This window comes from Salvelinus namaycush, chromosome 37, assembly GCF_016432855.1.
Source record: "Salvelinus namaycush isolate Seneca chromosome 37, SaNama_1.0, whole genome shotgun sequence".
In the NCBI taxonomy this organism is placed as follows: domain Eukaryota; kingdom Metazoa; phylum Chordata; class Actinopteri; order Salmoniformes; family Salmonidae; genus Salvelinus; species Salvelinus namaycush.
In genome coordinates, this window is record NC_052343.1 from 6,246,241 (window position 1) to 6,272,793 (window position 26,553).

The following is a 26,553-nucleotide window of genomic DNA, read 5'->3' on the forward strand; positions in this document are numbered from 1 at the left end:
GTTACTGATCAGTTTTTATCCTACAAGATTTCATAAATTCAGGTCTACATTTAGCATTTAAGCCATGTAGTATCAGACTGACACGAGAAAAGAGGGGGAAAGGAAGCTGAAAGTCTGTAGCGAGTCGAAGGCAGAGAGAAAGACACACAGACAGTGCTAGGTTGTATTAAATGGTCTCGATGTTTTATTGGTGTTGGTTTCATTTTCTTTCACACACATGTTCTACTACTGTTTTTTTGTTGTCTTCTGTAGTCTCAACCCCCTACAGCCCTCTGAGTAAGACCCAGCCTGAAATGGCTGTTCCTCTGCTGGTCTCCAATACAGACATTCACACAGAACTTAATACCTGGACTGGGTCTCCTAGATTGGACCGGACTCCAGGAACATGAAAGTGGTAGCAGGAATATGGACGCCATAGTTTCTGTCTCACATGTTTTAATAATAAAACACAACCGTGTCGCTTTTTTTTTGTTTGTTACATTTTTGCATCGGCTTTCTGAAAACCTGGCGAAAAAAAGATTGGAAACCATATACAGAAAAAGGAAACAGAGTGTTCTTTCCTCTTTTCCCATAACACGCTCAACAATGCCGATGTTCTTTTTCACTGAATGTGTATCTTGAGATGTTTTATTTTCAACATGTCATTTTTATTTCTTTAAATCGGTATAGAATTATATAGTTTTCCTAGAACACACAGAAAGATTGAGTTGTATTTTCCAACTGGGGGTGTACTGTAGTATTTAACAAGGACAATGGTTCACACAGTGCACACAAACAGACAAACAGGGAGTAGAGGGGAGAGGAGGGTGTGAGAGACAGAAAGGGAAGGGGGACTGGGGACGCCATGGCGGGGTGTGCTTTGTTATGCCTAAATGAGGGAAAGCAGCTCTCACATACCCCCCTCCCTTTATATAAATGAAAAAAAAACAAGTAAAACCAATGAACCCCCACCCCATATTATTAAAAAAACAACAACAGTGTTGAAGAAAAAGGAAACGGTCGGAGTGAGAAAGACATCCGCTCTTCCTCCTGCAGACAGGAGAGGGCGAGAGGGACGGCTCGATTGGTGTCAGCTGTGGGATCTCGCTTGTGATCTGTAGATCTGTGTGTGACCGGAGGACGAGCAAAGGGTCGCAGGAGGAGGAAGAGAGGGAGGAACAGAGGTGTGGAGATAGAGGGGGGAAAGAAAGGGAAGGGGGGAAGGAGTGGTATGGCCCTTTTTTTTGCCGAGCGTCGACACTCCCTTTAGATCATAGCTCGTTCAAATCTACATACACAATATGCAGCTGCCGTTTGGTAGATATATTGGTTTATGTACACAGCAGTGAGAGAACACATGCAAAGAGTATCATAGGAGATGGAGATGGGGGCTGATGTATGAAGTCGTAAAGGTGCTTTGCTGTTTTTAATCTTTGGGGCAGTTGTGATGAAAATTGCTTCGAAGCGGTTGTTGTCTTTTACGGGGTGGGGCATCTGAAGACATGTCTTGCCAGGGATGGAATGAAAGGGGGGAGAAACAAATGGAAAATGTAGGGGTATGAGTAAAGACGGTATCCATCGCTCAATAGTATGTCTCCCTTTCCACCCAACCTGTAGGAGGAGAGGGGAGGGGAAGAGAAAAGAGAGGCATTAAGATAGTTTTCTTGTTTTTGTGTCAATTAAAGATTTGTGTGTGAAGTTACAAATGCAAATCTCATGTTAGGATTCGGGCCTGAATGTAATACGTAGAGAAATAGACAGCCATTTACCTCCTGGGTTCCTACGGATGAGCAGTTTTCGGATCTCATCATACACAAAGATGAGGACACTGTAGGGGACCGCACAGAACCACCAGCTGGGCCTGGAGGAGAGAGAGAGAGAGAGAGAGAGAGAGAGAGAGAGAGAGAGAGAGGAGGGGGACAGAGGTTAATAAACACACATCATGGCAGATAGAAGGTCAATAGTTGTCAGTGTAGGTGTATGTACAGTATGTGTGTATGTCTATGTCTATCTGTTTGGTTTGTGTATGTAGGTGTATTTCTGTATATTTCTGGGTTTACTCCACTCACTTTAGGGGGAACATCCTGAGTGCCACATCCATGCCTGGGGTGTAGGATAGGAAGGCAGCCAGAGCTGTCTCCTCAAACAGGCCAAATATCAGGATCTTGTTCCTAAGAGGAGAGTAGTGCAGAGGAGAGACATGAGAATAAATATAAGAGGTTGAGAGAGACTAATATACATAGAGACCAAGCATACTGTATATTAACAAATGTAGAGACCAAGCATACTGTATATTAACAAATGTAGAGACCAAGCATACTGTATATTAACACATGTAGAGACCAAGCATACTGTATATTAACACATGTAGAGACCAAGCATACTGTATATTAACACATTTAGAGACCAAGCATACTGTATATTAACACATGTAGAGACCAAGCATACTGTATATTAACACATGTAGAGACCAAGCATACTGTATATTAACACATGTAGAGACCAAGCATACTGTATATTAACAAATGTAGAGACCAAGCATACTGTATATTAACACATGTAGAGACCAAGCATACTGTATATTAACAAATGTAGAGACCAAGCATACTGTATATTAACACATGTAGAGACCAAGCATACTGTATATTAACACATTTAGAGACCAAGCATACTGTATATTAACACATGTAGAGACCAAGCATACTGTATATTAACAAATGTAGAGACCAAGCATACTGTATATTAACACATGTAGAGACCAAGCATACTGTATATTAACACATGTAGAGACCAAGCATACTGTATATTAACAAATGTAGAGACCAAGCATACTGTATATTAACAAATGTACAGACAGACAGACAGACAGACAGACAGACAGACAGACAGACAGACAGACAGACAGACAGACAGACAGACAGACAGACAGACAGACAGACAGACAGGAAAAGAGACACAGAAACAAGACAGGCTGACAGACAGACAGGAAAACAGATACAGAAACAGACAGACAGGCAGATAGACAGGAAAAGAGAGACAGAAACAGACAGGCAGACAGACTCACTTCATGCCCTGCTGGAAGACAGAGTTCCGCCTGGTCTTGCAGACAATGACATCAGCCCACTGTACCACCACGATACTGACGAAGAAGGCTGTGTGACACGTGAACTCCACGATCTTCCTCTGTTCATATGTCTACACACACACAGAGAGGAGAAAGGGAGTGAGAGACAGTATTTGAATCATAGAATGAAATAGAACAATAGAATGGACATTGGCATCCCGGCAATGTGACTAAAAGGACAGCCATCTTGGTCAGGAAATATTTATTTATAGAATCTGATCAAATATGGTGAAATAGTGTAAACAATGAATTTGCATATATACTTGTAATATACTGTATTGCTATATTTTGAATAGTTATTTTGGCTGGGAATTGTAGCGTGTACCTACCCATTGCTGGCCATAGCTGTCTTCCAGGTCGTTGCAAGCGCGGTCGTCCCAGTTGAGCCTGATACCCACAAGAATTGAGGGTAGGAAGCCATTCTCAGCCAAGATCACAAAGTAGGAGAAGAAGCCTCCCAGAGCCTGGATCATACCTTCACACACAGACACAAAGCGTTAACACATGTTCACTCTGGAAATGATGTTACCGGATCCCACAAGGAGAAGCCATTGACTTGTCATGTAGATTTGTTAACTATAATCCACTAGCCATAGATGTATGATCTATAAGCATCGATGCACTCATCAGTCTGTCAGATTCTACAACAGGGTGGTAGAAGACTAATCAACCACACTGTCCATAGAGTAGGTCCCAACTGCTGCCTGACCAGATTTGTCACAATGTTCTCACGACTAATGCTCAAGGACTTCATGGGGAAGTATTGATCATTGATCTGGCTGTGGGCTGTGATAACATGTCCAGCTACATAGGCACTGTCTTCATGGCCCCGACCAGGTAGAGGAGCTAATGGGGACCCACCGATTTGTCCGTAGGCGATGCTGATGAGCCTCTCGTTCACCAGCTTGTCCCTGGTGGGGTTCCTGGGCTGACGCTTCATGATGTCACTCTCGGCTGCCTCATAGGCCAGGGAGATGGCGGGCACCTGGGGGAGGGTGTCACAGGTCACAGATGTGAGTTTGTATGAGAAACAAATATTTCACATTGATGTATATTTGATTGATCGCTCCATGTGAGATAGGGCATATCAAGTGTACGTGTGACATTATTTTCAACAATGCACAATTTCGTATTTTGTGTGTGTATTGGTCCCACGTGTGTGTGTTATGTGTGTGTGTGTGTGTGTATTGGTCCCACGTGTGTGTGTTATGTGTGTGTGTGTGTGCCTTACCATGTCAGTTCCCAGGTCGATACAGAGGATGGTGATGGTTCCCAGTGGTAGGGGGATATTGACGATGATGAAGAGGAGGAAGGGTGTGATCTCAGGGATGTTACTGGTCAGGGTATATGCAATGGACTTCTTCAGGTTATCAAAGATCAGACGACCTGCAGGGAGACAGGAGGACACACACACAGAGGTCACACACTGAACTCTGACCACTAACCTCTGTAGAATTGAGCAAAGGTCACTCAAGGTTGGATCAGGGTCTGCCCTTATTCATAAAGTGTCTCAGAGTAGGAGGGCTGATCTAGGATCAGGCCCCTCTTGTCCGTGTGATCTTATTCACTAAAAAGTCAAAACTGATTTGAGATCAGCACCTACTCTGAAATGCTTTAAACATACAGGCTCATATTACCCGTCCCTCCCATCTTCTCCTTTTCTGCCCTCTTTTACCTTTCTTCCACTTCTCCCTCTCACACGCCCTTCTACTCTTTCCATCTGTTCTCCTCTCTCTCCCTATTTCTCACCCTCTTCCACTCCGGTAACGATGGAGGCAAAGTTGTCGTCCAGCAGGATCATGTCAGCGGCCTGCTTGGATACGTCAGAGCCGGAGATTCCCATGGCAACGCCGATGTCAGCCTTCTTCAGGGCAGGAGAGTCGTTCACACCGTCACCTGTCACAGCCACGATGGCACCCTGGGAGGGACAGAAGAGTTAGCCCGTGTCCCAAATGGCACCCTATTCCCTTCATAGCGCACTTTAGTAGTGCTTTTGAGCATGGCCTATAGAAAGGCACTATTGTACCAAAACTAGGGGGAAGTGATGGGGTCAATTCCCTGTTCAATTCAATCAATTAATTTTCAAATGCATGAATAAAATGTCAACAATCTTCCCAAACTGAAAACTGAATGAACCCCAACCTTGTTCGCAGACTTATATTAGTGTAGTCGTGGAAAGCAAGTTCACTTTTGTTGATCGGGTGATGGATTCGGGTGGTGTGTGTCTTTCTGTTTGTTTGTGTGTGTGTCTCACCAGTCGCTGGCAGCCCTCTACGATGATGAGTTTCTGCTGTGGGGAGGTCCTGGCAAACACAATCTCAGTGTGGTTTCTGAGGATGTCATCCATTTGATCCTGAGACAGTTCCTTCAGGTCTGTACCATGGATCACACAAGCCTTGGCATCCCTGGAGACACACACACACATTAGAATAGTTAGCTTGGATCCACGGAGACAGGGCGAAAGTGACATGAGAGGGAAAATTAATGAGAACAATGAATTAGCAGAACGGGATCCCGTGTGGTCTCACCGTCATTGTGAAATGATGTAGTGTGTGTGTGTGTGCGTGCGCACGCACGCACGCACGCGTCTCATGTTTCTCACCTTGGGTTGACCTGGCTGACGGGGATATTGAGGCGAGAGGCGATGTCCTCCACTGTCTCGTTGCCCTCGGAGATGATGCCCACGCCCTTAGCGATGGCCTTGGCAGTGATTGGATGATCACCTGTCACCATGATGACTTTGATGCCAGCCGAACGGCATTTGCCCACAGCGTCGGGTACAGCGGCACGGGGAGGGTCAATCATGGACATGAGGCCCACGAAGCACAGGCCCTCTGTGGTGAAGTTGACGTCGTCACAGTCGAAGGCAAAGCCCTTGGGGTACTGGTCTTCAGGCATTAGCAGGTGGCAGAAACCTGGGGAGTGACAGGAGGGGTTAGCTTGATTTACTCGTTCTACTCATCCTCTACTAAATCAGTCAATCCTTCAGCTCTCACTTCTATTCATCATTGGATACGGTACATTTGACCCATTGTCCAAGAACCAACATCCTGACCTTCCCTCCTTTCCTCCTCCTCCTCCTCCAGCCTCTTTCCCTCTGTCCCCCTCCCCTCCCTCTAACAACCCGCCCCACTCCTCTTCCTTCTTCTCATCCTTCCTTTCACATCTCCCCCCCTCCTTTCACTCTCCCTGTCTCACCGAGTACTCTCTCTCCCAGTCCTCCAAGCTCCATGTAGGCGTTCTGGAAGGATTCCTTCATCTCCTCGTCCATGGGCTGCTCCTTGCCCTGGATGATGATGGTGGTGCAGCGGTCCAGGATCCTCTCTGGGGCTCCCTTCATCACTAGCAGGTAGCGGTTGTCATTGGGATCCTCTGTCTCGTGAACTGACAGCTGTGGGGGTGGTTGAGGATGGAAGGGAGAGAGAGAGAAATAGGGGGGAAGAAGGGGTAGAGGTGAGATCGGACATGGTGTTAGAAATCAATCCATCACGGTGTTAGAAGCCAATCCATTTGAGTGTTGTGTTTGTGCGTGTGTGTGTGTATGTACACATATGTGTGTTACGTACCTGGTACTTGTTGGTGGAGTTGAACGGGATCTCGGCCACCTTCTTGTTCTTCTCTCGTATTTGTTTGACAGAGCCACAGGACAGCTCGATACACTTGAGCAGGGCAGACTCGGATGCATCACCAGCAGTGTCCCTCTTCAGGATGGGCAGTTGGTCCTGGCCGGCTTTGAACACGGCACGGTTGCAGAGAGCTGCGACGCGAGCCAGGGCAGCCCATGAGGCTGAGGTCTTGTCAAAGGAGGCACCTGGAGAGAGAGGTGGCCGATTAGAGATGATAAAACAATATCAATTCCTAACCTGTAATTAAACTGTACTAGTCTGTGTAACTACCATGTGAATACATAGGTTATAGAACTACTTAAACTCAAGAGGGATTCCTAAACTTAAACCTGTCTCTAAACGTGACTGTAACGCAAACTTTAACTCTAACACCAACATCCAACCCAAACTCCAGCTCTAACACTAACTCCAACTAAAACACAAACTCTAACACTAACACTAACATTAACTCTAACATTAACACAATCTCTAACACTACCTCTAACTAAAACACTAACTCTAACTCTAACACTAACTAAACTCCAACTAAAACACTAACTCTAACACTAACTCCAACTAAAACGCAAACTCTAACACTAACTCTAACATTAACACTATCTCTAACACTAACTCCAACTAAAACACTAACTCTAACACTAACTCCAACTAAAACGCAAACATTAACACTAACTCTAACATTAATACTATCTCTAACACTAACTCCAACTAAAACACTAACTCTAACACTAACTCTAACATTAACACTATCTCTAACACTAACTCCAACTAAAACATTAACTCTAACACTAACTCTAACACTAACTCTAACATTAACTCCAACTAAAACACTAACTCTAACACTAACTCCAACTAAAACACTAACTCTAACACTAACTCTAACATTAACACTATCTCTAACACTAACTCCAACTAAAACATTAACTCTAACACTAACTCTAACACTAACTCCAACTAAAACATTAACTCTAACACTAACACTAACTCTAACTCTAACACTAACTCTAACTCTAACACTAACTCTAACATTAACTCCAACTAAAACACTAACTCTAACACTAACTCTAACATTAACACTATCTCTAACACTAACTCCAACTAAAACATTAACTCTAACACTAACACTAACTCTAACATTAACACTAACTCTAACTTCAACTAAAACACTAACTCTAACACTAACTCTAACAATAACTCTTACATTAACTCTTACATTAACACTAACACTAACATTAACTCTAACACTAACTCTAACACTAATTCTAACATTAACTCTTACATTAACTCTAACATTAACTAACATTAACTCTTACATTAACTCTAACATTAACTCTAACTCTAACACTAACTCTAACATTAACTCTAACATTAACTCTAACACTAACTCTAACACTAACTCTAACATTAACTCTTACATTAACTCTAACATTAACTAACATTAACTCTTACATTAACTCTAACATTAACACTAACACTAACTCTAACATTAACTCTAACATTAACACTAACACTAACATTAACTCTAACACTAACACTAACACTAACATTAACTCTAACACTAACTCTAACATTAACTCTAACATTAACACTAACACTAACATTAACTCTAACACTAACACTAACACTAACTCTAACATTAACACTAACACTAACATTAACTCTAACACTAACACTAACACTAACATTAACTCTAACACTAACTCTAACACTAACTCTAACATTAACACTAACACTAACATTAACTCTAACACTAACACTAACACTAACATTAACTCTAACACTAACTCTAACATTAACTCTAACATTAACACTAACACTAACATTAACTCTAACACTAACACTAACACTAACATTAACTCTAACACTAACTCTAACACTAACTCTAACATTAACACTAACACTAACATTAACTCTAACACTAACACTAACATTAACTCTAACACTAACTCTAACATTAACTCTAACATTAACACTAACACTAACATTAACTCTAACACTAACACTAACACTAACATTAACTCTAACACTAACACTAACATTAACTCTAACACTAACACTAACACTAACATTAACTCTAACACTAACATTAACTCTAACACTAACACTAACACTAACATTAACTCTAACATTAACTCTAACACTAACTCTAACACTAACTCTAACATTAACTCTTACATTAACTCTAACATTAACTAACATTAACTCTTACATTAACTCTAACATTAACTAACACTAACTCTAACGTTAACTCTTACATTAACTCTAACATTAACTAACACTAACTCTAACGTTAACTCTTACATTAACTCTAACTCTAACACTAACTCTAACATTAACTCTGACACTAACTCTAACATTAACTAACACTAACTCTAACATAAACTCCAACCCAAACTCTAAAGGCTCGCGCACATCACACTGAATGTGGATCTAGCATTCGCCAGCCAATCTTTCAGTGCGGCAACATTTTTCACGGTGTTCTACATGTAAAATCGGTGCGCAAATTACATTCAGAGGTGCTAAGTGCTCTCGGCCAGAAAACGCTATTGGTGTGTCTGAGCCCAAACTCTACCATTATATCTAACACCAACTCCAACCCTAACCCTCCTGATCTCCTCTTACCAGACTGGTCCTCTGTGGTGTCAGCCTCGTGGATCTGGTTGTCGAACCACATGTGGGCCACGGTCATCCTGTTCTGGGTCAGCGTGCCTGTCTTGTCGGAGCAGATGGTGGAGGTGGAGCCTAGGGTCTCCACAGCTTCCAGATTCTTGACCAGGCAGTTCTTCTTCGCCATACGCTTGGCAGTCAGAGTCAGACACACCTACAGCACAGAGACAGAGGGAAGACAGGGGTTATCCAGGAACCAGAATGAGGGAGGGTACTAGTACCAACAGACTAGAAAGGGTACCTATTCTGGAGAAAATGAGTGTGCTTGCTTCAGCTGTCTAGTTGGTCTAGAGATCAATAATGTATTTCTGGTAGAAGTTATAATTGGTCTGGATCTAAGTATTAATCAATGTGTAGTATGTCTATGTTAATTGTGTAGTTAGCTGTCTATTTGGTCTAGATCTACAGTCTCGTTGATCTAGAATGAATCTCATTTACAGTATGCAAATGTGACATTTCAAAAAATTCTAAAAACCTGTTTTTGCTTTGTCATTATGGAGTATTGTGTTTAGATTGATGAGGGGGGAAAAAAACATTTAATCCATTTTAGAATAAGGCTGTAACGTAACAAAATGTGGAAAAAGTCCAGGGGTCGGAATACTTTCCCGAATGCACTGTTTATAATACATGATATTTAGCAGATGACTCACAGCCATGAGTGCATAGATTTTACGTACGGGTGGTCCCGGGAATTTAACAGGTATGAGGTTCAATAGAGATAGGATTCACAGAGAAACAGCAATAGAGAGGAAGGGTCAGACGGAGAGGGGGCCAGGGCCACTCACAGTGACAGTAGCCAGCAAGCCCTCGGGGACATTGGCCACAATGATGCCGATGAGGAAGATGACGGCCTCCAGCCAGGTGTATCCCAGGCAGACGGCCAGGATGAAGAAAGTGATGCCCAGGAACACGGCCACGCCTGTGATCAGGTGGATGAAGTGCTCAATTTCCTTGGCGATGGGGGTCTTGCCCGACTCTAGACCGGAGGTGAGAGTGGCGATACGGCCCATAACGGTACGGTCGCCGGTGCACACCACGATGCCACGCGCCGTACCTGAGAAAGAGAGATAGAGAGAGGGGGGAAATAGAGGGCATATATTCATTCAGGAAAAAAGAGAGGTTGAAATGGGAGAAGAGAAGTAAAAGTGGGAACTCTTGTATGCTTATGTGGGTAACTTCTGTGTCAACAGCAGCTCTATGGTATAATATTACGTTTGAATCAGCTTAGTTGAACCAGTCAAAAGCCTAGCAAGCCTTAGTGCTGCTGGGGTGCAGCATCCAATACTGCAGTAGGACCCTGCTGACTGAATTTGGTAGGTCGAGTCTGACACGCAGGAATAGAGAAAAGAGGATAGGAGAATTGTCAGGGACAGAACAGCTGATGTGTCTGTCTGTTTGTCTGTGAGTTAGCAGTTTCTATGGTTACCTTCAACGCAGTTGGTAGAGAAGAAAGCGACATTGCGGGTCTCCAGGGGGTTGTCATGGGTACAGTCAGGTGACCTGCTCTGGGGTTCTGATTCGCCAGTCAGGGAGGAGTTATCCACCTATAGGAGAAGGACAAAACCCAGAAGGATAAAAAATGTTAAGTAAAATGTGTAGCTGTGTGAGTGTGTGTTATCTGAACTGTGTGTGGGATTGTGTGTGTGTATGGTACCTTGCAGCCGTGAGCAGAGACGACTCGGAGGTCGGCGGGGATCCTGTCTCCTCCCTTCACCTCCACCAGGTCTCCTGCCACCACCTCCTCAGCGTTAATCGTCATCTTCTCGCCTTCACGGATCACCAAGGCTTGCTACAGGGAGAACACAGAGGGAGGGTTAGATAGTCCATGCACACATTCATTTATACACACAAACACACACACACACACGTGTTTACCTGGGGCACCATGTTCTTGAAGGACTCCATGATTTTGGAGCTCTTGGCCTCCTGGAAGTAGGAGAAACAACCGGTGACCACGACGACTACAGAGAGCACGATACCCAGGTACAACTGAGGAGAGAGAGAGAAAGACAGGAAATCCCATTGTTACACTGTGTACATTGCAGGTCAATGCATAGCAGGAGTATTTAGCTTCAAACTGAACACAGACCACCGCAGTAATAGTCACTAGACTAGATGATCATGCAAAAACAGAAAAAAAGTGTCAATGACCAAGTACATTAGCCATTTGGGTGTACGTTAGAATTAAGGTTAGGGACTGGCGCTGCTGGCAGTGTGTGTGAGGTTTGGTCAACTTAGGTACGTGTGATTCAGCTGTGTGTGGCTCTAACTGTCCCTTATTCTGTGGCTGTGTTTACGTTTAGTGTTTGGGTGCATGTGTGTGCGCGTGGGTGTGCGCGTGGGTGACTCACGTTGTCTCCTGCCGGCTCGTCCTCGGTGGCGGCCTGGATGGCGTAGGCCAGGAAACAAAGGATGGCGCCGGTCCACAGCAGGATGGAGAAGCCACCGAATAGCTGGCGACAGAACTTGATCCACTCGGGGGTGGTCGGGGGAGGGGTGAGGCAATTGGGCCCGTCCCTGATCAGAAACTCAGCCGCCTTGGCGTTGGTCAGACCCTGGGTAGGGAGAGAGTGGGGTGCGTTAAACCTAGAACTGAGTGTGGTGAAATTATGGGTAGCACCATAAAAATCCTATTAAATCTAATATGTAATTATATGGGTAAAACTTTAAGCCTGCAGGTATAATGCTTTATGACTACTTATAAGCATGTATGAGTCTTTAAAATATTATAATGAGGCTTAAAATGTGTTGTCTTTACCTAGAACATTTTCAACTGACTCAAAAAGGCTGTAACGTAGTAAGGATAATTATAAGATTATAATTGAGACTTTATAAGGGGTCATGCAAAGTCTTAGAACGCATTAAAACGTTGCTCAAACTGATCCCCTTCAAATACACCGATCGTGTTGCATGAGTGAATGTAAAATAGTAAAACACCACCATCTACTGGTCTAGTAGCGGCTCTGTTAGTGACACAGCAGGACTCGCCGACGACTAGTATCTCCATGGTACAACATAGATAGACCTCTATGGTACAGTACAGTAGGAGGAGTCACCTGGACAATGTCGGTGTTGAACTTCCTGCAGCACTCCTCTATGGACATCTTGTGTTCCGTCTGAAAGGTAGAGAGGGAAGGAGGGAAAGAGCGAGAGACAGAGACAGATAGAGGGAGAGAGAGAGAGAGAGAGAGAGAGAGGGAGAGGGAGAGAGAGAGAGAGAGAGAGAGGGAGAGGGAGAGGGAGAGAGTGTATGTATGTGTATTTGTGTGGGAGAGAGAAACAGAGAAACATTGAGAATATTCCGTAAATATCATAACAATGAATTTAAAACAAACTAGGAGAATTTTGACTTAATTACTATCATTCACTTTAAGGTCTTTCTCCAAACTATTTAGAGAGTGTGTATTCCAGTTACACATTGACTCTTGGGGGGTATCCTGAAAGTATTCGATCAATATTCATACTCTAACTTACAGAGAGGCATATGTTAGTATTTCAATAATAGTTATGGGGGTGCCCAGCGTGCCCCTTGAGCAGGGCAGTGTGTGTGTGTGTGCCACTGTGTGCAAGTAACTTACAATCGGTACTTCTTTCTTGAGTTCATCCATGTCCTTCCCCTTCTTGTTCTTCTTGCTGGGAGAAGATTTGCCATCTTTATCCTGCGAGGTAGCAACGCGGTAACTGTCCGACCGCCCATACTGGGCGGTGGGGGGGACAGTAAGAGAGGGGGGAAGGGATTAGGGGGGGGGGGATACTTTCACTATTATTTAAATAGAAACATGGTTAAAGCACCAGACACAACAGATGGGGAGAGGGACTTCATTATTGTCTCTGATACCCATTTGATCTTCACAGAGATCACAGACAGAATTATCAAATGATTGTCTGGCTTTACTGCAGTGTCTGTCTCATCTCGGGAACCCGCTATCACAGTTTGTATCCACTGGCCACCTGCTTAATTTGTCATTTATGTTAACTGTCACCAGAGACTACTGTATGTTCTCCACACTCGCACGCACGCACGGACACGCACGGACACGCACACGCACACACACACACACACACACACACACACACACACACACTAGCTGGTGGGGCACAGCGGCCCTGAAAGAGAAACACAGTGCAGATACAGTGCATTCTCTCAGTCTTCAAAACCTCTCTAATTATTAGATATATTTTTAAAATTGAACCTTTATTTAACTAGGCAAGTCAGTTAAGAACAAATTCTTATTTACAATGAACGGCCTACACCGGCCAAACCCGGATGACGCTGGGTCAATTGTGCGCCGCCCTACGGGAGTCCCAATCACGGCCGGTTGTGATACAGTCTGGAATCGAACCAGAATGTCTGTAGTGACGCCTCTAGCACTGAGATGCGGTGCCTTAGACCGATGCGCCACTCGGGAACCCCTAGATTAGATTAATATCTATTCAATTCGATTGGATACATCAACGTGACTGTAGTGTGTTGAATATGAAACAGTTTCGCAGACACACACGCACGTACACACACACACACACAGACAGATGTTTCTCTTCTAGGGAGCACAAAGTGTTGCATTAGCTCATGTTCCGATTTACACTAACTGATGCTCAAATCAAATCAATACAGAAGCCCCTGACAAAAGTCCCTCAGTTGTCAGAATGAGAGAGAGAGAGACAAAATGGCTTCCAGGAGGGTTCTAGTGGAAAAGCCGCTCATTGACACAGCCAACTCATCAAGGAAACTGACTTTGCTGCAGGATCAATACAATCAGTGATGTAATAAAGGACCAGACGGGTTAAAGGACCACAGAGTCCAAAATACATCCAAAAGGTAATCTGTCTGTCTCTTACCACACCTATCACCCTTAATTAAGAACATGTAGCTCACACTTTCTCATCTATTCTAACTATATGGTCACTTCTATTTGTTCTAGCATCAACATCAAGTGAATGTACGGCGTAGTGTTCAAGGAAACACAGGGAAGCCCCCTGGTGGCTATTGTCAAGATGACATGCTCTAACAAGCTTGGTCTACTGCCTTGGTTTGACTGGGTTTCAACTGTGTTACTGCTTGGTCGGAACAAAAGCCTGCACCTACACTGGACTTCTTTGGATATGGTTGACCCCTACCTGTTAATTTATTCTGAATAATAAAGGGCAAATACACATTCAGGTCAAGTTTTTATTTTTGCCCTGGTCCATCACAAACCAAATAAATAGCCTGTACCGAGCTAAACACACAGGACCTAATCTCCCACGCCCTGATAAACACACTTGACTGACTAAGTACAATGCCATGAATGGGTGAGTAAACTTGCCACTGAAAGTCCCAGTGCTGAACGCGGGTTCAGTTGAGAAATTTCAGATGCATAGAATCTTCCACGTGTAAAAGAGACCAGTCTTAAGCGGTTCATTGTGGTCAGAAAGGTTTGAGGAGGATTTATAGTGAACACTGCAGGTCTCCACTCTGCCCCTGATTTACAGTAGTAATACTGGAACACACTAGAGTCTCCCTTGAACACAAACTAACCCTGAAAAGATTGGTTCAAACAGTCGACCCAAACACATCTCCCCACAAACCACACACAAGTTGACTACAAAAATCAACCTTCCCACACACACACACACACACACACACACACACACACACACACACACACACACACACACACACACACACACACACACACACACACACACACACACACACACACACACACACACACACGTGCGCATGTGGATGTCGTCAACCGAGAATGCGAGTGAACTCTCGCTGCAACAAGACCAGACAGGCCTAGAGAGCCGAATGCAGAACAAAGGAGAGACTGATAGAAGACTACTGCTACTCAAGCCCTTTGAGATTGGCCTGCCTGTGTGTGTGTGTGTGTGTGTGTGTGTGTGTGTGTGTGTGTGTGTGTGTGTGTGTGTGTGTGTGTGTGTGTGTGTGTGTGTGTGTGTGTGTGTGTGTGTGTGTGTGGGTACTTCAATATAACATGCACATGAAATACTCTGGTTGGCATCGAGATAAGCATCTTTAGCCAAACAGTGCAGGGGTAGATGTTATAGATAAGCTAACAGGTCTGGGTTAGGCACACAAGGTGTGGAGTTTCTAGCTAGGCAAGTTTTTCAATGGCCATTGAAATGCATTTAGAGTACATTGTTAGGTCTGACAGCACACCTGCTCATCACAAACGTACGCACACACACACACACACACACACACACACACACACACACACACACACACACACACACACACACACACACACACACACACACACACACACACACACACACACACACACACACACACACACACACACACACACACACACACACACACAATTTAGTGCTAATGCAAACACTGGAAGAGCGGAGACAGTTGAAACAGGCATTACAAGAGAGGGATGGATAGAGAGAGATTAATGAAAAAAAGAGAAAGACAGTGATGGGGCGATGGAAAGAGAGACAGCAGTGGGAGGTGAGAGAGAGGGAGAGAAGAGCTCTTCTCTAACTCCCACTAATTAGATATTGACCACTATTCTTTGTCTGTTGACTCAGGCTGTGTATATCAGTGAGTGACAGCGTGACTGGGATCCCACTCTAACAGATTGTTCTATAACACTGTAAAACAAACAACCCCACCTGCAGGGTCGTGACCTTACAACCTGCGGACCCAGAAAGTGGATGTTGGCCCCTTACACACGTGTGTGTGTGTGGTGGCGGTGTAAACATGCGTGCAGGCATGTGTGTGTGGGCTAATACCACTCAATCTTTCATAACACGCAAGGAACAACCCAAGCTTCTCCTTTTACCCACAACCCTCAAGCTGTGTGGCAAGATTTCTTCATTGCTTTTACGAGGTCACGACTATCGCCTAGGTTACAAGCAAAAACATTTAGAGAGCGTGGTTTTGTTCCTCATTGTTCAATACAACATGTCATCTATCTGTCTATCTGTCTGTCTGTCTGCCTGTCTGTTTCTACCATTTGTTGTTGGGGGAAATGGAATGCAATGATGTTGTTTCAGAGAAGAAACAGAGACTGCAGGCTGAAATTACAACCACTAGCTCTCACACGGACGGACAAAGAAAGACAGACGGACCTACTGACAGACACAGACTGGAGGAACTGGAGTCGGTGGCTTACAAACAGACAGATACTACAGTATAGAGTACCGCATCTCCTCCGCACATTCTAATCTTTTCAAGTGGAAGACAGACTGTCTGGAACAAGGAAGACAGGCACATTCACTTTGGAGCAGATTACTAAAGCTACTAGCGTGCTAAACTACCAGAGGAGTGTAGAACATCATTGGGTGTGCGTACACTACGTTTGAAAATAAACTAGCAAGAGTTCATCCCGTTCTATTGATGTCATGCTGCTGTGGTTTGTCTGGTTCTAATGTTCTGTTCTGGTTTTGTCTCGTTTTACCCGGAGCTAAGCGCCTGGTTAGGAGGTCACATTACCATGGAGGTTGGCATGGTGACTGAGGCTTAGTGGTGGGCGGTGGCCTAGTACTGTAGGATCCCCCTGATCTGATCGCTCAGTAATAATTGATGCCTCGGTAACTGGACATTCGAGGAAATAGCCAACACGTATGTGTGTGTGTGTGTGTGTGTGTGTGTGTGTGTGGTGTGTGTATCTTTATAAGAAAGAACGAGATACCTTCTTATATGCGCAAGCTATAAGCCTGCCAACAGCTAGGCAGAGGTGAGTCATTGTCGAGGTGGCTACAGTCTGTCTGCGCAGCGAGAACACGCACTGCGGCAGACAGAGAGAGCGAGAGAGTGAGGGGGGGGGGGGGGCAGATAATAATAGGAACAGAGAAGGGAAAGGGTATGAGAAGAGCGTGAGAAGGGAAAAAAATAGGAGACTAGGAGAGATATTAAAACAGACAATGGCCTACCGGTATATGTAATGTTTTCTCAGTTATTAATCAGACTCATTCGTTCTGAAGTGAAGTGAACATGGGGCATGTTTCATATGTTGAACACTTCCACACTGTAGTGAACCACAGTAGCCAATACCATCCATCAGGAGCATGTCAGTCTGTCAGTCTGTCTGTCTAGGGCACACAGGCTTGGGCATGCCCCCTAACGGTGATGGACCTGCTTGCGTGGCATCCCAGCCTCTCCTGGTATGCATGAGAGGTGAAGGGTTTCACAAGAGGCGGGAAGAAGTTACATTGTTTGGGTTCCCGTTTTAGGGAACCTACAAAAGGGGAAATGGTAACTATAGCAGGAAAACAGTTTGATTGTGTGTGAAGCTTGAATTGACTAAGATGGTAGATAGATTTCTCCATACTACACACTTCCTGAAAGAAATTATATAAACCTCATTACCTTGAGTGGTTCCCAAATGACACCCTATTCCCTATGTAGTGGAATACTTTAGACCCATACTTTCCCCAATGTAGTGCAGTACTTTTGATAGTGCACTATGTATGGAGTAGGGTGCCATTGGAGACGAATCCTCACGTACTGTGCCCTGTGTGTGGTGAATAACAACACTTTATAAGTGACAGTATCTGTAACCATGGCTGTACAACACCCTTCTCCCAATATAGTTTGATTATCTCTTGTAAGCCTATCAGGCCAGCCATGACCCACGTGACACTACTAGTTGATAGGCTGATGTGAAGGGATCCTAGCCAATGGGGAAGGTTTTCGGGGCGGAGGGTAGTGATGATGACAGTTATATGTCCATTAGGTCCTGCTGTGAATAAATTGAGTAAATGCATTTATTGGTTTCTTTTTGTTTTGATAGGAGATGAAAATGCAATGAATTAAATGTGATTTGTTGATGTAAAAAATCTGCATTTACAGGTTGTGTTATTAGATTTGGGATGGGATGGGGTCACAACAAATTCTCGGGGGGAAAAAATGTGATCGCCGCTGAAAAAGTTTGAATTCCACTGCTCTTGGCTTTATGTGAACTATATACTATACGGGAGTGTGTACAACAATGTTGGGGATAGACTGCATTGTTGGTTAAGGGCTTGTAAGCATTTCACTGTAAGGTCTACATCTGTTGTATTCGGCGCATGTGACAAATACAATTTGATTTGATAGGGACATCTGGTTCCAACAGCCCTGGGGTATAGGGCTAGGTAGCCACAGGGGGCATGGCCTAGGGGTAGGGGGCTGGGCTGGGTAGGTGGCTGGGCCTGGGGGCTCATGCTAGTAGGATTAGCTAGACTGATTGCTCTTGTCTTGATTAGCTACTATATTGTACACCAAATACAATAACTCTCCCTAGCTAACTTCCAGGAGAGAGTTTCTTCTCCATGTTAAAGAGTGATAATGAAATGGGGAATCAGTGCATTAAGACTTTCAGGAAAATCAAATCAAATGTTATTGGTCACATGCACATATTTAGCAGATGTTACTGCAGGTGTAGCGAAATGCTTGTGTTCCTAGCTCCAACAGTGCAGTAGTATCTAACAATTCACAACAACACACAAATCTAAAAATAAAAGAATGGAATTAGATTGAGCAATGTCGGAGTGGCATCGACTAGAATACGGTAGAATACAATACAGTATATACATATGAGATGAGTAAAGCAGTATGTAAACGTTATTTAAACATTTTTAAAGTGACTAATGTTCCGGTATTAGCGGCCAGTGATTCCAAGTCTATGTATATAGGGCAGCAGACTCTAAGGTGCATATCTAGAAATGGTTTCATATCAAGACACATCTTGGTTGTAAAATATTTGCCGTTGCTTTTTGTCACAATGACAGTTACTTTAATTTAACTTTAATAGAGCCCAGAAATGTTCCATACGCACAGAAAAATGTATTTCTCTCAACTTTTGTGCACAAATTTGTTTACATCCCTGTTAGTGAGCATTTCTCCTTTGCCAAGATAATCCATCCACCTGACAGCAGTGGCATTTCAAGAAGCTGATTAAACGGCATGATCATTACACAGGTGCACCTTGTGACCACTCTAAAATATGCAGTTTTGCCACACAACACAATGCCACAGATGTCTCAAGTTTTGAGGGAGTGTGCAGAGACTGCAGGAATGTCCACCAGAGCTGTTGCCAGAGAATGTATGTTTATTTCTCTCCCAACGTCATTTTAGAAAATTTGGCATCACCTCCAACCGGCCTCACAACCGCAGACAATGTGTAACCCCGCCAGCCTAGGACCTCCACATCAGGCTTCTTCACCTGCGGGATCGTCTGAGACCAGCCACCCGGACAGCTGATGAAACTGAAGTGTATCTGTCTATACAAAAGCCCTTTTGTAAGGAAAAACTAATTCTGATTGGCTGGGCCTGGCTCAGTAGGGGGAGGGCTGGCTCCCAAGTGGGTGGGCCTATACCCTCCCAGGCCCACCCATGGCTGCACTCCTGCCAGTCATATGAAATCCATAGATTAGGGCCTAATTTATTTATTTCACTCGACTGATTTCCTCATATGAACTGTAACTCAGTAAAATCGTTGAAATTGTTGCATGTTGGGTTTATATTTTTGTTCAGTAGAGTAAAGTACAGATACCTCAAGAAACAACTTAAGTAGTACTTCAAAGTATTTTTACTTTAAACCACTGTATGTAAATAAAGTTATATTAAATTCAATTAAATTGTTTTGATGTTCAGAGGTATGGAATTCCAGCCAGACCCTGAGGTCATGACCTCTGCATATAGCTGAAATTATACACTGTGTATCTATGTGCATGTGAACACACACACCAAATGTCCTGTATCCTAATTTAGCTCTCACTGACAAATCATTTGTGTTCCCTTCTAAAAAAAAAACCAGAAAAAACAAAACAAAATTACATCTTATGGCATTACCCCACCTGTCCTCCCCTACCCTCATCCTTCCCCCATGCCCATCTGTCCATCCCCTGATCTGTTCATCCTGGCAGGCAGCTGTGCTCCAGTTTAGAGTCGGCATGTGTCCTCGTCTCTCAGTGTGTATACCATTCACCCATTGTGAGTGTATTGTCAGAGTTTTCTTTAGGAAAACGTGGCGCACTTGAATGGCGAATGGGAAGCGCGCTTCAATTACCAGTTGAGAAATAAAAATAGTCGTTATTTTTAATCGTGGCCATCAAAACTGTTTTTAACATGCAATTGCATTTAGAATTGTTATAAAAGCACACTTTTCACTCCAGAAACAACGAATGAGCTGTTTGAGAATCTGTAACAGCACTGTCTGACAGATTTTTTCGCTCATAGGCTCTGTATCTGTATGTTGTGCGCGTGATATAAAAAAAAAATACGCGCAGCAATTTAATTCCATGAAATTATGCAAATTAACCTGTAGACCAGTAAGCATGACTGGTCAAATGCATTTACATCGACTGGTATTTCCATCGATGAAAAGACTAAAAAGCATTATCGGCCAAAAGTCGGCTATTACCGGCTAACGGAAACACTGGTGTACATGTGTGTGGATATATGTGTGTGTGTGTGCGTGTGTGTGTGTGTGTGTGTGCTCCTCAGTGAGAATAGTGTTGTCTAGATTGGAATCGTAAATCTTGAGTGTTTAGTGGCCCTTGTAGGGACAATGTAGGGACAATGGTAGATTCTCTCTTTCTCCTATGAGGGGTTTCCTGAGGATATTCTGTGTTTAATGCAGATGATTTAGGTGACAGAGAATACATAGCAACTCCTGCTCTATGTACTGTCTTGTCTTCTGGCCTCTGAAGTACTGTGCTACCTGTGACACGGTCTGTGAAAGGAAACGTCATTTGGGCAGAATTGAGATAAATAAATCCTTTTAAGCATTTCTGTATATTTCAAATGAGACAAATTCAATTGACGTAGTTGATAATGAAAGGGGGAAGAAAACATACACCCGCACAACACACACACACACAACACACACACACACACACACACACACACACACACACACACACACACACACACACACACACACACACACACACACACACACACACACACACACACACAACACACAACACACACACACACACACACACACAAACAAGCTTGGGAGGACACTGAATTAGTAATGACTGTGTTGGCAGGGAACCCAACTCTCCTCTGTCTCTCACTCTGCAAACCCCCACTTAACGTTTCCCGAACATTGCAGCAACGCTAACCAACCAGGCTGCCCTATCTTGCATTACAATCGATCAAATGTTTATGTTATTTGATTAACTCATGACCTTAGAAAGGAACTCAGTCTGCGTTGAAGGGTAAGGGAGTCATCAAAACTCAAATAAACCATCATGCCAAATTTCCCCAAAAGTCCCCAAATACTTACACAATACCCTATTACACTACCGTGTCACCCTACCCTTAAAGTAGGTCCTTCTAGCTATGCTAGAAGAATAACATTCAAACCATGTCCTTCCAAATGACTCTTTAAGGACAGAACCCTCATGAATATCCCACTAGTATATTGATTATTGACTATTAGTAGGATGCCCAGGACGGCTCGGTCGACATACAGTGCACTGCGCAAACCCTCCAGACTCAGCAGCAGGACACGAATGACTGCAGATGCAGTGAGGACGGGAGTGAGCTAGCTACTCTGCACCAAACTCTGGGTTGGGCCACAGCTGTATCTACACTCCTAGAAAAAAAGGTGCAATCTAGAACCTAAAGGGGTTCTTTGGCTGTCCCCATAGGAGAATCCTTTGAAGAACCCTTTTTGATTCCAGGTAGAATCCTTTTGGGTTCCATGTAGTACCCTTTCCACAAAGGGTTCAACATGGAACTCAAAACGGTTCTACCTGAAACCAAAAATGGTTCTATTTGGAAACAAAAAGGGTTCTCCTATGGGGACAGTTGAATAACCCTTTTGGGACCATTTTTTCTAAGAGTGTGCCTTGTCCCATCATGACCAAGCAAGCCTTACCTAAATACCTACACCCTTACCCTTTCCTATACCCTTCCTCTACGCCTTACCGCTCTAAGGAGATCGCCAAGCGTACAGCTCTCTGCCACTGCAATGATTTATCTCTACACCACCTACACCAATATGCCTTTCCTTTACACTGTATATCACGTCCCTTTCTTCCCTTCAATGAGAGAGGTGGTGGGGGATATCAAGGAGTGCTCCCCCATGCTCCTCAGTCCCTGTCCAGTGAGCTCTCCCTGATATCCCCCACCACCTCTCTGTATCCCATAGGGATGAATACCTATACCTCCCCCCTGTCCTGTCATCCCATCTGCCTCCTGTCACTGTGGTAACCAATCCCCAAGAGCAGAGGCAAGCAGGGGAAACAGGAGCCATGGCAATGTGAGCTCAGGTCATTATCCCACAACAGGATACAGCCCTCGCTCTCTCTCTCTACACTTGCAGATCAGTCACAACTCACCCCCCCCCCCCCCCCCCCCCCTTCGCCCTGCACCCACCCTCCCTCTGTCCTCCCCCTCCTTTTCGCTATGGCTCATGTGTCTGAAGGTGAAATGTGTGCAGCCATCTTCACTTGCTCTGCTCTCCTCTCCCATTTCTCTTTCTCACTCACTCTCTCTCCCTTCCCCCCACCCTCCCTCTCTCTCTCAGCATCATTAGGTTACCCCATCACTGACTGTACCAGAGCAACTATACACACATTCGCCACATCAGCAACCTCAATTGCTCACAATTGGTGTGACAAATGAAATAGGCTGTCTGTCTGTCTTCAGTACCCCTGACACTTTGCCTCAGTGTTTGCTTGCTAAAACATCCCTTTCTGCGTGACTCCCCGAGTCCGCCAATCACAGCTTTTTAAAGGGAATTTCCACTCAACAGGCACCGCCCCCATTTTGACGCGGCAGCCTGCGGCCTTGGGGGCAGGCAGTTGGCCGTGCCACCGCACAGCACGTCAAGCGCCAGATCGACTTCGCAGAATGTCTTGTATGTTGTCAAATAATCATAGGGGTGAGATGGGTTAAGGTAAAGAACATATGCCTTCCAATTATTTGAAAATGTAATTATTATCAGAGGTCACACACATATTTTATTTGCGCGCTGGATGAGGAACCCCACCCCCTGTCTCATTTACACATAGGCTACACTGGCTGATCTAACTTTACCACGGAAGTGGTTCGTGCGTAAGCACTTTTTGCACTCCATCCCATTTGACGCAGTGCCTGTTGCTACGGATGATTCTCGCATCCTCATGAATAGCCTATCACCAACGACTGCTTCATTTCTCGCCGCTCCACAGCAGACTTCGACCGGGAGAAATGCCTCCAAGGCCCACCCAGGTCATAGATGGAGATAGCTGACATCATTCGTGCCTGCTCTGTCGGTGTCTCTTCAATCATGTTCGGTAACCGTGGGCGATCCAGCTTCATCAGCCACTGGGATTTTGTGGTATCATGTCATCAAATGAATTCAACACCCAGCACCGAGTCGGGGATTAAATCTTAAACTCTCATGTACGCAAGATAAATGATGAGGCAGAAATTGCGCAACAGTCGCAGCATCACCTCGAAATGCTCCTGCAGAACTATTCATAGTCAAATTATTATTGGCTTTACAAAACAGTGAAAATATTGGTGTTATTGTGGCTTTATTTCAATCGATCATTTATTGAGACGTGATATTTTCCAAAATATCATCCAGCGCCGGGCCGCATCCCCCATTTGACGCAGTGAGGGAGTCAGCACTTCGTGTGCATTCTATTCACTTACAAATCCAGTTACAAATGTGTCATAACCCAGCATTCACAGGACATCTTTTTAATCTGTCGTGTGTATTCACTGTCAACGATTATCGCGTCCCTGTTGTCACAAATTAAAGGGGGAAAAAAGTTGGCGAAGCGCTTATTCCTGGTAACCGCATTATGACGCATGGGCCACCGAGGCTTCAGTGCGCTCAGGCATCGCATACCATATCGACATACGCATATGTCCTCAGTAGCCGGGTAGACTAGGATAGGGTTTCCTATGTCACACTAGCTGTCTATCGTCAAATGTTGCGTAGAAGTAGTTACCTGCACTATCGCAGATTTAAAGAAGTAGACAATTGGGTCGCGATGATGCGAGGATAATTTACATGGGCAATAGGGGGGAGGGGATACTGTATTCATGCACCCATTCGAAAACACAGCCACACATTCTAAAATCATCAGATACAGGCTAATAATAACGGCAGGTGAATAACAGAACATTGTGTCTCATTGAAATCTCTCAGTGACATGCCAAGTGAAGCCTATACGCAGTGGTCTCGCTCGCTCTCTCTCTCTCCCTCTCTCTCACGAGAGCCGGCTGTCAGAATAAACCGATTACCATGGCAAGGTTATAGACGAAGTGTCACGATATGCCTAATATAGCCCATAGCCTATATTAATGCATATGGCAAACCCCTGAATGAGACCATTCAATCATATTTTATCACTAACTTGTTCGTTCCATAGTGTATGAGAAACAAAAGAAACAGCAGCAAATTACAGTAAATGACATTAAATTATTCCATCAGCAGATTCTGACCAATTCATTGTCAAATTTAAACCTTACAACTGCAGTAGAAATTACAGAGAGCTGTTTTGTGCCTGCTCTAGCCTACTTGTCACATCAATTTGTCGCAGTCTATGAGACCGTAGACTATATAGCCTAAAAAAAATCCGCATTGGAGTCAATGTCACTCAAATATTTCCAGAGGAGAAAAAACATGACACTGCAGTATGGTGCCCTTCCCCGTCAGCATCTGGGGTTTTAAACAGTTAAGGCATTTTATAACTTTCATTTATCATAAGGCAGTTATAAAGTTGGTAGACGCCGGGCTTACCCCCATGTTGGCGCAGTCAGGCTTCTCTCCTCAGGTGATGCAAAGCTTGAGAGGTGTCAGCCCCTCAGGTGGAATTATATCAAAATGGTATTGCCTTTTAAAAACGTAAGAAAGATTTGTATTCAGTTATTCAGGTAAAAACGAAAGAAAGCGACAAAGACGTCAGTCAAGCAAATTTCTACAAATTGGTTAATTGATTAAATAAACAGATTGTCTCTAACCTCCAAAAGGTTACAGTATTTTCCCCCTCCACCTAAACGTCTTTCAAATGAAATGTTGCGGTCTCAAGCAGAGCATCACGCGAGGATGCGGGTCCTTCTCTTGCTCTCTGATAGTTGCGGTAAAAGACCGGTGAAACTAAGAAGCCGCACTGCTCTGGTATTTTAGGATTTGATCTCCTTCCGCGGCTCTGTTGGCTGCCGCAGTACTTCCTTCTCTACACACTACCACTCCGCCTATGGAAGAAGCGCCGGTGGGTGTGAGTGATCGCAGCGCCCCATTCTAGCAAAGCTGATAAACCTTGGACCTCGTAAACCCGCCCAATGACCACTGAATTGGCCAATAGGAATTCCGAGCAACTATTTGATGACAGGCAATCTAGCCAATCGTCACAAGTACGTAACACTGGCCAATAGAAGGCCTAATCTGCCCCTCCTTCTTTACTGCAGAATTCCAAGGCCGTTAGCCATCAGCATCCTGAGCCCCTAGGCCGAAATGTTGTGTAAATGGACGTACAAGGTTAGATACTATTGTCGTGGTTGTCTTGTATTCATGTAACTTATTTGTGTTTTAGAAATTGATGGCATTGTGTGCTGTATTGCATGTGATAATCACCCCTGTCTTTCTGGTCGTGTTGGTCACTGTGCACTTCAATGCCTCCCCTAGGCCTGCAATTACATAGCAGACGACGGAGAGAATAGGCTACACTGATGGAAGATAATAGACCTAGGTCCTATAATTAAGATGTCACAAAGGGCTTATACAGAAATCAAGCCTAAAACCCCAAAGAGCAAGCAATGCCGATGTAGATGCACAGTGGCTAGAAAAAACTCCCTAGAAAGGCAAGAACCTAGGAAGAAACCTAGAGAGGAACCAGGCCAGTCCTCTTCTGGCTGTGCCGGGTAGTATAGAATCGAATAGATTTCAGAATAATATTCCGATATCAGACAGTAAGTATGGATAGGCTATGACTGGTCTCAAACCCATTTCTCAGACAAGCAGATTCTCTCCATATGATAGTGTATGTCTCACGCTTTAAGGAACATGGAAATAGCCTATTTACTGTATGGTGTGTGTGTGTGAGACGACAGATGTGGACGAGAAGAGTTGAAAACAAACAACAAAACTAACAACTGTCAAAATTAGTGAGAGATTATCAGTGGTGTCCAACTGCAACTGGGTTAAGCAAACCACTATCTGCATGTCTGTTACATATGTTGTATGTCTGCTTATCAGACAG

General features: G+C 44.1%; 1 protein-coding gene across 1 annotated transcript; it reads right to left on the reverse strand.

Moving 5' to 3' along the window:
* Positions 1–182: 182 nt before the first annotated feature.
* On the reverse strand, positions 183–25,522 carry LOC120031067 (sodium/potassium-transporting ATPase subunit alpha-3-like). The gene is made up of 22 exons (XM_038976616.1): positions 25,316–25,522; positions 25,095–25,188; positions 12,972–13,052; positions 12,450–12,509; positions 11,745–11,948; positions 11,269–11,382; positions 11,048–11,182; positions 10,820–10,937; positions 10,179–10,447; positions 9,349–9,547; positions 6,670–6,914; positions 6,302–6,494; positions 5,706–6,018; positions 5,358–5,508; positions 4,853–5,021; positions 4,335–4,489; positions 3,965–4,088; positions 3,433–3,578; positions 3,044–3,174; positions 2,049–2,150; positions 1,749–1,840; positions 183–1,590 (listed from the first exon to the last, which is right to left on the reverse strand). Exons 2-22 carry the CDS (start codon positions 25,098–25,100, stop codon positions 1,562–1,564), a joined length of 3,036 nt encoding a protein of 1,011 aa, XP_038832544.1. The 5' UTR covers positions 25,101–25,188; positions 25,316–25,522; the 3' UTR covers positions 183–1,561.
* Between the last annotated feature and the right edge of the window lie 1,031 nt (positions 25,523–26,553).

Coding starts and splice junctions, on each gene's coding strand:
- LOC120031067 (XM_038976616.1), bottom strand. Junction 6,915..9,348: donor CACCACAGAGGACCAGTCTG/GTAAGAGGAGAT, acceptor CTCTCTCTCCAG/GTGCCTCCTTTGACAAGACC. Junction 5,022..5,357: donor TAGAGGGCTGCCAGCGACTG/GTGAGACACACA, acceptor TGTCCCTCCCAG/GGTGCCATCGTGGCTGTGAC.